At 37.1% G+C, this 12,216-nt stretch overlaps 2 protein-coding genes across 18 annotated transcripts in view; one reads left to right on the top strand and one right to left on the bottom strand.

The window, feature by feature from the left end:
- The window catches only part of FUBP1 (far upstream element binding protein 1), a 37,219-nt gene extending 27,949 nt beyond the window's left edge, over positions 1-9,270 (bottom strand). For 4 of the 15 annotated variants that reach the window (XR_003911763.1, XM_029947271.1, XM_029947269.1 and 1 more), the window contains exons 1-8: positions 9,012-9,269; positions 3,448-3,538; positions 2,540-2,602; positions 1,698-1,736; positions 1,216-1,255; positions 660-712; positions 505-576; positions 341-398 (exon numbers count right to left, since the gene is read on the bottom strand). Coding sequence is in view for 14 of the 15 variants with exons in the window: in XM_029947271.1 (XP_029803131.1) it covers positions 341-398; positions 505-576; positions 660-712; positions 1,216-1,255; positions 1,698-1,736; positions 2,540-2,602; positions 3,448-3,538; positions 9,012-9,131 (536 nt within the window). In the remaining variant the exon portion in view is untranslated. Of the gene's footprint in view, positions 1-340; positions 399-504; positions 577-659; positions 713-1,215; positions 1,256-1,697; positions 1,737-2,539; positions 2,603-3,447; positions 3,539-9,011 lie in introns of all 15 variants that reach the window. The other 11 variants (XM_029947274.1, XM_029947275.1, XM_029947277.1 and 8 more) reach the window with 9 other exon arrangements.
- Positions 9,271-9,479: 209 nt separating this feature from the next.
- Positions 9,480-12,216, top strand: part of DNAJB4 (DnaJ heat shock protein family (Hsp40) member B4) — a 45,373-nt gene continuing 42,636 nt past the window's right edge. The window contains exon 1 of one of the 3 annotated variants that reach the window (XM_029947295.1): positions 9,480-9,771. In XM_029947295.1, the coding sequence (XP_029803155.1) occupies positions 9,609-9,771 (163 nt within the window). In that variant the 5' untranslated portion in view covers positions 9,480-9,608. The remainder of the gene's footprint in view (positions 9,772-12,216) is intronic. The other 2 variants (XM_029947291.1, XM_029947293.1) reach the window with 2 other exon arrangements.

Raw genomic sequence — 12,216 nt, 5'->3', positions numbered from 1 at the left:
AGGAGTAAAAGAGAAAGCAGGGGGGAATGGTACAAAAAACAATTATCTCTCTTTTAACAATCTACAGTTTGAGATGTCTATTAGACATTCAAGTATAGATATTAAGTAAGCAGCTTGACAGGTGTCTAAAATTTAGAAAAAGAGATCAAGGCTGAAGTTAAAAATTTAAGAATACATAAAATTTATAATATGTGGGGTTCAAGGATGGTTTCTGTTAAGATGGAGGAATTTTCAAGCCTTGATATGTTGTTTGACAGAACAACATCAGTTCAATTGTGCAGGCAATCTCCTCCCTCCAATAGGAAGGATGCACTGGCTTCAGGCAGGATTTTATACTTACTGGACAGATTCAGGTGTTCCAGTTAACATGCAAGACCTTTCTGGAAGGCCACCACTGTCTACAATGAAAAACAACACCAAAAAAGTTTTAAGCCAAGAGAAGATTAACAGTATCATTCACTAGCTACTTTTCTAATTTTGAAAACAGCCAGAGAGTAACATTACCAGGAGCTATCTGTATTTTGCATCCAGATTCTTGTTGTATGCGTGAGATCTGTTCACCTCCTCTGCCAATTACTAGTAAGAAAAAAAAATTAGTTGCTAAAAAACTGTAGAATATATTTTGATTGTTTTCAAAGCTTTAAAAATTAATTACTTACTAAATCCAACCATTCCATCTGGAACTTTGTATTCTTCTGTCATTACAGACCTGCTAACAAATAACAAAAACTAACATTTTCCTTCAAAGAAAGAAAATTTGTTTACACATAAAAGGTAACCCACAAATAAAAACTGAAGTCTAAAGGCTTAAACTAAGTTTTCAGGCACGTCTCCATAGTCAAAACACAGCGTGACTAGTTCAAGTCAGAATCCACACATCAAGTCATAAGGTATGGTAGTAGATGAAGAGTCCAAAGGCATCACTGTAAAGGGTATGGTGGAGTTCAAGGATTGTTATCTTAACAATTACTTTTAATTCACTTTAGTTCTTCTAAAGTGTGGCTAATTCCACCCTTCCTTCCAAATTATAAATGTATGTCACTCAAAAGGAAAAATTATCCTTTTGTATCACCTTCTTAAATGGAGGGAAATGAATTCTAATATGCAAAAAAAATTATGCAGACCACACACATTCACTATACACTAACTTGGTTGTGTTTTTAGACAGTTCAACTAAAATTTGCAAAGAACTCTCTGAAAAGCATTTCACTATACCTTTGCTGCTGATGCATCGGTGGTAACTGTGTTCCAAAAGCTACCAAAAAATCAAATAAAAATAAAATGAAAACTAAGTTTCACACATATTTAATAATACAATCGTATTTAGCAATTCTAAAATCTTTCCTTGACAGTAAAATTTTATGCAAAATAAATTAACATTGACAGTAGACAAGAAAGTCAGTGTAATGGCAGAGATCATGAGCAATGACATAGAGGGGAAAAACCTGTCCTTTCTCAAGGGGTGTAGGCTTAAGTTAAAAAATAGTTATACAAAATAATTTAGCAACCAAATCCTATTAATATATACCTGGCCATAAATGAAGTTGGAGATTATAAAAGTAAGAAATACATATTTACAAAGATAAGGATATTCATGGCCTTCAACTAACTCCAAAGATACCCAACAAAAAATAGAAACAAAACCCTAATATTAAAATCCAGTTACTTTAGCTTTTGACCCGATTTAAAATACTTACAGTCATTTTGAGGAGCAACTTTCTTAGCATCTGGTTGATCTGCAAAATTAAGAGCTTTTTAACTTTTTGCCAATAAGTACAAATATAAGACTTAGCTAACCCATGCCCAAGTAAGAGTATCAATGTAAACACTTGACGGTAATTGTTTATCATTTGAACCAAAAGTGCCAACACTTATCCCAGACTCTAATATTCAAAAGAAACATTACATTTCTTTAATTCTTTTCAGGTTTAAAAGATGCACAGACATTTAAAAAAAATTCTTTTTGATTGTATCAAATCACTGACCTTAATGTATGTTAAGCACTTTAGAATGATACAAGACAAAGTACTTAGGTCCATTACTAGCAAAATATCACATGCTAAAGGCTAATGATGCTTCCCACTGTAGGAATTGAAGACTGGAAGAAAAACAGAACCTATCAGAATGTGAAAATTTGACATATCAAAAGTTGAGTGTATCTGACAGTGACCACAAGGCTATGCAAAATAAATAAATAAAAAAATCACATTACAAGGCAATCTCAATCTAAACTATTCTACTGCTCCTAACCAAACATTTCACGGCATAAACTTCAGCAGAAAAACTCAAAGCAACTACATGACTACCTTCATCTACATCCTTTACACAGATGAATACAATGCATACCTTAGAATAGACAACCTACATCTGAAAGTACTACATTTTCCTCCCCCCCTTCAAACTTAAATGTTTAAACATCAGAATGTTGTGCAGCAAAAATTCAGACACGTAATCCAAGAAATATTTGTGTCCATTTAAGAATCCACTGGGTTATTTCACGTTTACATACTAAACACAGGTAATAAATAAAAATTCCTGCCTTTAAAAGGAGAGGGCATTCCCTCCCAGTGTGTTGTACTGCTCGGACTTGTCCAAGAGCCATCTACACATAAAATAAAAAGAATACATTACATACAACATCTGAAGCATCATTAGCTCATTTTTTTTGTATATTAAAACCTCACTATAAATGTGAAAGACACTTAAATAAAAGGAAACCAAGTACACCTGGTCAAAAGCTACAAATACATTCTATAGGCTCATTCAGAATCCTCCTTTAAAAAAAAAAATTAAATAAATAAAATGGCAAAAAAGATGCATCAAAATTCATATATCAAATCTAAAACAAAAAAAATACTTGCAGACTTCTTAAGTTCAGAAGCATCAACAATTATGTTTTTTAAAAAAAATACAAAGCACTGTAAATCTACTGTTTTAAGCCACATTTTGAGTTAAACCTGAAACACAAAACAAAGTACTAAAAAAAAGTAACATTAAAAAAAAGATATAACCTGCAACACACTAGAGTAGCAAACTATAGCAACATCAACCTTTAAAGTGAAATCTGAAATAACAAAATAATGAAAACATAGCATATAAAGATTAATTCACATATGAAGAAAAAAAACTAGTGAAATGTCTTCTAAACATTTTATATTTTTGTTCTTTTCAGTATGTAAACAAGTTGTCTGTGCAAACAGTCAATCTGGCACAATCCTAAAAAAGAGAAAATGTTTTCTACTAAGACAAAACTTGCTGATTAACTCAAAATTTTACCTACCTTGTCTAAGGTCTTTTCCCCCCTTTCCTTCTGAGGCCATTATAAACCTTACAATTTTAGGAACCTTATTATAAAAGTAATGTTTCAATAAAAGAATACTTGAAAAATATTGAAAATCACCTTCAACTAAACTTGTGTGTAAAACAATTAAAATACTTATAACTTACCTCCGTCTTCCAAAGGTCTTTTTTGTCCCCCATAACCATAGTCATTTGAATTCAGTGATGTACCAGCATCACCTCCAATTTTTGCTGCAATCTTAAAAAAACAAAACCACACCATCATTAAGAATAGCTTCATATATACTACTCAGTGCTAAATTTCCTCATAAATATATATGCTAAATATCTAATACATAAGTAAATTAATTTGAAAGAAAATTACAAATCAATGTATTATGACATTTAATAACCTAACAGAGTTAACAAGTAATCATAGATAGTCTAGAACTAAGCTTCTGATAAATCTCTGTAAGAACAAAGAAATAACCAGCAATCTTCAGAATCGAATTACCAAATAAATAGCTTTGAGGAAAATCTGGGTCCTAATTCTTCTCCATGGCTCTCCCATGACTCTTCAAAAAATGTGTTGTGGGCACAAAGAATGTGAACACATTAGAGGACTTTAAGGCTGTGTTGTCCAATAAGTTAAATGCTAGCCAATTATGGCTACTAAGTACTTAAAAAGTCGCTAAGCCAAACTGAAATCATTTAAATGTTAAATACATAGTGGATACTGAAAACCTGAAACAAACATAAAGAACTGAAAGCACCCTAATTTTTAAAAAAATATTGGACACATGTTAAAATGGTAGTATTTGGGCATGTTGCATTAAGTAAAGTACGTGGCTTGCAATGTATTTCTATCAGTCTTGTTCTATAGAAACAATAGGGCATGGTGGGAAGCCTGGAAAGCTGTACCTTTAAGAAAAATCTCAGCCACAGAACCATAAATCATTTCACTCTTAAAGAATGGGGCAAATAACTGCTTGCATTTAACTAAACAAACATCATATGAGATGAACCAGCTTCACATAACAAGTAGGACACAATCAGTGGATATTGACTCCATTTGTCTATGAAAGGGAAAATGAAACGAATATTGCTGAGTGTCAGCAATAATTCAAACTCCACACTATGTTTTATATTCATTTTGTCACTAAATCATCAAAACAACACTATGAATTAAGGATACTAAGGAGCCATTTTACAGCTGAAAAAATCTTGAGAGACTGTAACTCCAGATTACATAGTCCATGGTGGAGATTTCCAATTTCTACACAGCTCCATGCTAATTACTATAAGGGGTGACCACTGAGGATGGGTGAGGCTCACAGGAGTTCATTATATTATTGAGTATGTTCGAGATTTTCCATGATAAAAAAAAAAATTACACAGGAAAACCAAACTTCTGGTGTCTAGAATTCCCCCAGAGACTAATGAAAAACCAACTGCTTCAAGCTTCATTACAGTTAGAAAACTGTATTCAACGGCTTAAGTCTTAAAATCCACTTACTTATCACTTATATGTAGCAGTTTGCATATGTCAACTGTACTTCTTAGGGTTTCTAAAGTTCACTTTTCCTCAGCTGTAAATGCAAACTCCTAACTCAAAACATATCAGGACTAAATATTAAAATTCTTAATTTAAAAAAGGCTTGGAGGGGTGGGAGCCTGGGTGACTCAGTCGGTTGAGCGTCGGACTTCAGCTCTAACCCTCCTTAATCATCCTTTCACTTTTTCAAAAGCCTGTCCCGTGTCTTTGAGATCTAATTAAAAGCTTATTTCTTTTCCGAAAGGTCTCATCATCACACCTAAAAACAACTGCTTAACAAAGGGCTTAACATCTGAATTGTTCCTTAGGAACTTAAATACACTGGGTGGCACTGATGGGCACTGAAGTATTTCAGGCCAGAGAAGACTAACTACTGTTCGGTACTACTGATGATAGGAAAAGGGTTTAAGCTGTGAATACCTTCTGCAGTTAGCTTTTATAAATGCTAAAGGAGTTTGCAGAGTAGTACTCCTTTAACTTCAAAGAACTGCATAGAAAAAGAATACTTATTTAAAAAAATTTTTTTTAACATTTATTTATTTTTTTGAGAGACAGAAACAAGAGCATTAGTGGGGCAGAGGCAGAGAGGGAGACACAGAATTTGAAGCAGGCTCCAGGCTCTGTGCTGACAGTTCAGCACAGAACCCGATGCGGTGCTTGAACCCACAAACTGTGAGATCATGACCTGAGCTGAGGTTGGACACCTAACCGACGGAGCCACCCAGGCGCCCCAAAAGAATACTTATTTATACCTCCCTGTTAGTCACTGAATAGTTCTAAAACTATCCAAATGAAAACGAAAAGTTGATACCTCATTCACTCAAAAGAATGTTACACCAATTCAAAAATTCAGAAACAATACAAAGACATTAAAGAAGAGCTCTTAGTAAAAAAAAATACTAACAGCCATCTGTAATGACACGATACTGCCCACTCCCAACAGAGGAATATTCTTAAATATCAAGTTTTGCTATCCTGCCACAAAATATAAAAACAAAATACCCAAACCATACGCAAGTACCAGTTTTTTCTTTTTAATGATTATTCTATTTTATTTTTGAGAGAGACAGAGTGAGCAGGGGAGGGGGAGAGAGAGAGAGGGAGACAGAAAACCGAGGCGGCTCCAGGCTGTCAGTGCAGAGCCTGATGCAGGGCTCAAATTCAGTCAAAACCAAGAGTTGACCCTTTAACCTACTGGGCCATCCAGTAGCCCCACAAGTGCTAGTTTTCAGCTGAGATTAATGCTAACTGAAAGGTCAATAATTCTGTTTTAAAGAATCTTCACTGCATTCAAACAACATAATGCATTCCAAATCACTTTACAATCATCAAGAAAGAGATTTCAAGAATAACGGAGTACTTAAAGACTAATAGCTGTTTAGAAGTGAAGGAATCAGGGCTGATAACCCTGCTTAACTTGTGATCTACCATTCATCTAGTCCCACTCTGATTCACTTCTATCTTCACATAACCTCAAAGGGGGGCGGGGAGTAGAGAGATACATTTTGATTTCCCAGTGTTTCTGAGACAGAACTGATTATTTAGTGTGATCACCAACCTCACCCTCTGGAATTACAGCTTAAAATATACAAATATAAATCTCTAAAGTGTACATACAGGTTGGAAACCCTAAACTAGAGTAGCAATCTGGTGCTCCTGTGCTGACTTTGGCTAAGAGAGTATCTAAATTTCACATTAAAAAATAAGCCATCAGGATTCTCTGGAAATATGACTGGGCAACTTGGTCTAAACTACTAGATGGCAAAAAGAGCTAGGTAGGGACCAGGGATCCACTTCACTTACCCTGCATTAACAAAGAATCGTCCAGATAAAAAATGTCAACAACATCCCCACTAGTACACAGTTCTCTGAGGGCAAGGAGCTATCCTTATATCTCCTCTTCCTTCCAAGAACATGGCACAATACGCCAGACAAAGAAAAGAAACCTAAGGTTAGATGGGTATTTTGGAAATATAATCCAGTATGCTTTTAATGTAAGTATGAAAAAAGTAGTTCAGATGTTAACCTAAACTTGTTCATTCAGTCCAAGTACTCCTCCCTGTATTCCATTTATATAATCAGACAAGCAGCTACAATGGACATATAAAGACATCTTCAAATGTAATCAGAAGAAGAAATTCAACTCAAAAGCTATATTTGGAAATCTCAGGTTTAAGATCAGTTCTGTAAAAAAAAAAAAAAATTCAAATTACTACAAGAAGACATCTGTAGAAAGTCATATCATTACAACAAGGACACTAAAGCACCTGACCTACTGGCATAAAAAGAAAGTACCAGTAATCTATAGTTTGAGGACAATTTCTGTATTAAAAAAAGCAGTCTAACTTAATCAGGAAATTACAGCTTAGCCAATAATGAGGTTCAATATTTAATTAAAGCATGGCTACCCATAGTCTTTCAGAAGTTGGACCCACCTGTACTCACCTCATTTCCACCCTCTTTCCCCCAACCAACATTATCCTCCAGTGACTTCATTCACGGTTGTCATTCCAAAAACTCCCATACCTTTGCACTCACTGCTTCTTTTCTCCACTGACCAACTCTCACACATTCTCTAATGTCTTGCTTAAAGTATCAGTCCTTTACTTTGGCAGTTAGGCACCCCACAGTTTGGTGTTGTGTACAGGGCCTGACTCATAGCAGGAACTCTAAATGTTTACAGAACAAGTGGATAAGTTAACGGTGCCTATTTGTGTCCACTCCTGTCTGAAAGCATTAATAGACACTACCATTCATTTGCATTTGGTTCCTTGACTGTATCATCACTTCCTAGAAGGCAGAAATCCAAGTCACACAGTAAAAAACCCTCTACTATCTAAGTACCATCTGTGGCACAAATTAATTCAATATACTGGTTGAATAAAATAATTCAGGTGAGTCTTCTAACCCAATCTAATAAAACTCCACTAACAGTGTCATTTAAAAAATGTTTCAGTCGCTATTATAAAATGTTCAGAATAAAATTCAAGTAAAAAAATGGCCGAGTTAACATTAAAAGTAACTTTTTGCTGATGAGTATTTCTAATTATAAACAAGTACAGGTGAATTTTTATTTGTAACATGTTCACATTATTTTAAAAAAGAGCTTATTGTTACAGATGATGACTGTATTTGCAGCTTGACTCAAATGATCCTTTAGTGGAACTGGAGGATGAAAAAGGTTAACGAAGTGAATTCCTTTATGAAAACAAGACACACCACAAAAATAAGTTTCTGATTAGCGTTCAATATCTAAAAAAGTCCAGCACCTAATACGCATAATGTCATAAGGAGAATAAGATTTTGCTTACATACAAAATACATACCAACATCATGACATTTTAAGTTACAATTATGTTTACCTAATAAAGGTAAACTTCAAATTAAGAAGTCTTTAAATTTCCGGGAGTAGTTTTTCTCAGCAGCTTTCATTTAGGAAAGAACTGCCTGGAGGCAAATGTACGCACCTACGTAATACAAAGAGGTCTGGTCAGTTTACGACTCTGAACAGAGAGGCAGATTCAAACTGAAACTTCGGGTATAATGGGCTGAAGCCATTTTGAGAAATAAGGGGGAAGGACTGGTAGAACACACGGACACGTAAATCCCGCTCTGAGGAAGGATTCCAGCCTGGGATACTCGTATTCTTTGAAGTCTCTTCCTTGTAGGTATCAAAGTGAACGATACCGAAATATTAATTTCGAGAGAGCTCTAATGAGCTGGAAGCTGTGAAAACTGCTTTACTGACATATCCCTTCCTTACTACGATTCCTGAGGACAAACCCTAGTCCTCTCCCAAATTCATTACCAGAACCTTCCATACTATTGTGTAAAACTACGCGCGCTTTATCCCATGGAGGAGAATGTTCATTCTGAGAACAAGGAAATGCCAAGCTAACTCCTCGGAGAAGGAAGCGGAACTACCGCGGAAGCGAAAGACCTAAAACCGTCAATGCCTAACACGCGATGAGTTTCTAAATGGCTTAAACATTAAGAAACACAAAATCGGGTTCCAGCCTCTAAACTGTATTACCAACGTGGGAACCGTGAGCCTCCACACATTTCCGAGCCCGGAAGGGCACTTTCCGCTTCCTCATGCGCGAAGAAGTAGCGGCCTACTCAGCCAACGGCCAATTACGGTGAGCGTTCGGGATCCCGCCGCACGGTCCAGACTTACCTGCCGTGCTCTCTGCAGCGCATCTTTGAAAGCATCGTTAACTCCTCCACCACCACCGCCGCCGCCTCCACCACCAGCTGAGCCAGAGGAAGGTGGAGGCACCGTTGAGTAGTCTGCCATGTCTACGCTACAGAGGCCGCTGCCGCTTCTTCGCAGAGATCTGCACTCAGCCAACTGCTAAGAAAGAAAGAAAATGGCGGCGGTCGAGGCTGTATCACATTCTTGTGCGACCATCGTGCCGTAAAGGGGCGGGGACTGAGAAGAGAAAATCTCGCGATATTTTGAAGCAAGGCGCTGTTGTGGGGGTGGGACTGAAAAAACAAGGTGAAGTAGAGAGACGTCGCGAGAAGTGTGTTTACAATATCGCGAGAGTGGAGTTTATTTATTTATTTATTTGGTTTGGCGCCTACCTCTACGTGCAGTCGCGTGTTGAGACTGTGTGGTTATACTTCCGGGGTAGTGGGTAAGATTGGCGCGGCGACCCCGGTTGGCTCGATTTCTGAAAACCTAAAGAAAAAAAATGGTTGCTTTCTATTGGTTGCCGCCTTGGAGAGGGAGTGTGGGTGAATTTTCCTCCATGGGTCATTCCGTGTATCCATGGGAAAGTGGGTGACGTCGACACGCGTAAGGACGACGCAACAGTTATCTCGAGAGCACCCCAACCAGGAGTGCGCCTGGGAGAAGCGCTCCCGGGACACGACGCGGAGATGTACCCGAAAACGTCGGCCCGGCCTAGCGGGATCTCGGCCTGATTTTCAGGGTAGTAAAGTGTCCCTGTATTTTACTTCTAAATTGCCAGATCTTTTAGCTTTATCACAAGTGGGGATTAATTCAGGTTGGAGGCCTTTCAGTTCTCTAGGTGATTTTGACATTTTTGTGTAAATACTGTGAATGAAGCTTGAAATTATGACTGCCCTTTTCTTTACCTTTAAAAAACGTGACTGTTTCTAAAATTCTGTTGTAACCACACTTAGTAATCTAGTATTGTATGTGTCCGGGGCCAGCTTTATTGAAGTCACCTTATAAGAACAACATCCAGTTCTTAACCAGAGTTGACTTTGTGGCTTCTTAACAGTAGTTTGCCTCATTCCCTACCGGTAAGAACCCACCTGTAAGGTAATGTTCTGAATTGTCATCCCAGGACTAGATAGCTTCGTAAGTATGTATATTTTATTATCTACCCAATTATCAGATGATTTCAGGCCTTCTCGAAGTATGGTGGCATGTAATTTACTGCATATTAGTAGTTTCAGATTCATTTGGGATGTTTCAGGAATTAATATTTATTTTTGAGAGACAGAGCAGTAGAGACAGAGAGGGAGACACTGACTCAAAAGCAGGCTCCAGGCTGACAGCACAGAGCCTGATGCAGGGCTTAAACCCACGAACCTGATCTCATGACCTGAGCTGAAGTCGGACGCTTAACCGACTGAGCCACCCAGGTGCCCCTCCCATTGGTAATCTTAAGAGTAGTTGGGAGAAATGTGTGCTGCCGTCTTCCTGATAACTAATGTGTGCATTTGCTCAAGGTCCCAAATAAATCAGGTAATTACACAGTTATATGCATATAGATACAAGTGGGGTGTCATTTTCTACAATGAAGCTTTTCCTACCATCTTAATCGTTTATAGCTTTGGTTATCTTTTTCAGTGTTCATGCCTATCCTTTTAAAAGATTGGGGGGGATTTGATTTTGGAAAAGCGGTGAATGTATTGGACTATAGACTTAAGTATAACTGGTAAACAAAAAAAAAAAAGACGAAAAGCATTGTTGTATGGTATTGCTAAACAAAAATTTTTCAGTTGTTTTGAAAAAGACTCCAACAAATGGCCTTTATTAATCAATTGATTTCTTCATATTTTATTAATTAGACCTATTCCATCCTGATCAATGTAATATTAACCACAGAGTGATATAATTTATCTCCAAACAAATAAACTTTATTTCAGACAATATTAGTTGTCTCTAAATATTGAAAATAAAGACCTTCATTTCTAGTTTTTTGTAGACTCTCCTGGAAGAATGGATATTCTAGGATGGGAACCAGTTGGAATCCATTTAGATCAGGATTTCTCCAACACTATATAGACTTTTTGATCAGATAACTACATTTTGGTGTTTTTTAAATAGTTTATTGTCAAGTTGGTTTCCATCAGATAGCTATATTTTGTAATACTGTGTACTGTAATATGTTTAGCAGCATCATTAGCCTCTACCCATAGATGCCAGTAACATAACCCCTTTCCCCGCCACTCAATTGTGAAAGTCAAAAATGTCTCCAGACATTGCTGATGTCTCCTAATAGGCAAAATCATCTCACATTGAGAACCACTGGTCAGCCTTCATTCCTATGCCTGCCTCTCCTCTGGGAAGACATATTTATCATACTTTGGAGGTATATTCCAAGTATATTCCTCTTAATTTCCATTTCCACTTCTAAGTTACCATCACCTCCGTCCTGGTCTGTAATAGTACTGTAGTTGGTTTTTCTGCTACTCTTAACATCTTTACAGTTTGCTTTTTAAAATTAAGGAATTTCATACAGAGAAGCGTGTAATGTATATGTAAGTTCTCAAAAGTAACAAGCAGCCATTACCAGTACTTTTGAGGCTCAAGCCTCTACCTGATTGTGTTACAATTGTTCTTCATATAGCAGCTTGAATAATTCCTTTAAATCTTTTTTAATTAAAAAAAATTTTTTAGGGGCACCTGGGTGGCTCAGTCGGTTGAGCGTCCGACTTCAGCTCAGGTCATGATTTCACGGTTCATGAGCTCGAGCCCCGCGTCAGGCTCTGTGCTGACAGCTAGCTCATGAGCCTGGAGCCTGCTTCAGATTCTCTGTCTCCCTCTCTCTCTGCCTCTCTCTTGCTCATAATATGTGTCTCTCTGTCTCTTAAAAATAAATAAATATTAAAAAATTTTTTTTAATTTTTTAAATTTATTTTTGAGAGAGAGGGAATGAGTGGGGGTGGAGGCAGAGAGAGAGGGAAACACAGAATCTGAAGCAGGCTCCAGGCTGTGTCTGAGCTATCACCACCGAGGGGGGCTCGAACCCACAAACTGAGATCATGACCTGAGCTAAAGTCAGACACTCAACCGATTGAGCCACGCAGGTACCCCTTAAACAGTTATTTTATAACAGAAACCAGATCATCTCACTTTTGTCTTCCTATTGCACTTTTTTAAAAACCTTTTTAAAGAGAGT

The sequence above is a fragment of the Suricata suricatta genome, chromosome 8 (assembly GCF_006229205.1).
Source record: "Suricata suricatta isolate VVHF042 chromosome 8, meerkat_22Aug2017_6uvM2_HiC, whole genome shotgun sequence".
Lineage (NCBI taxonomy): Eukaryota > Metazoa > Chordata > Mammalia > Carnivora > Herpestidae > Suricata > Suricata suricatta.
The sequence above is the reverse complement of the archived record's forward strand: the minus strand, read 5'-3'. Positions and strand labels throughout refer to the sequence as shown.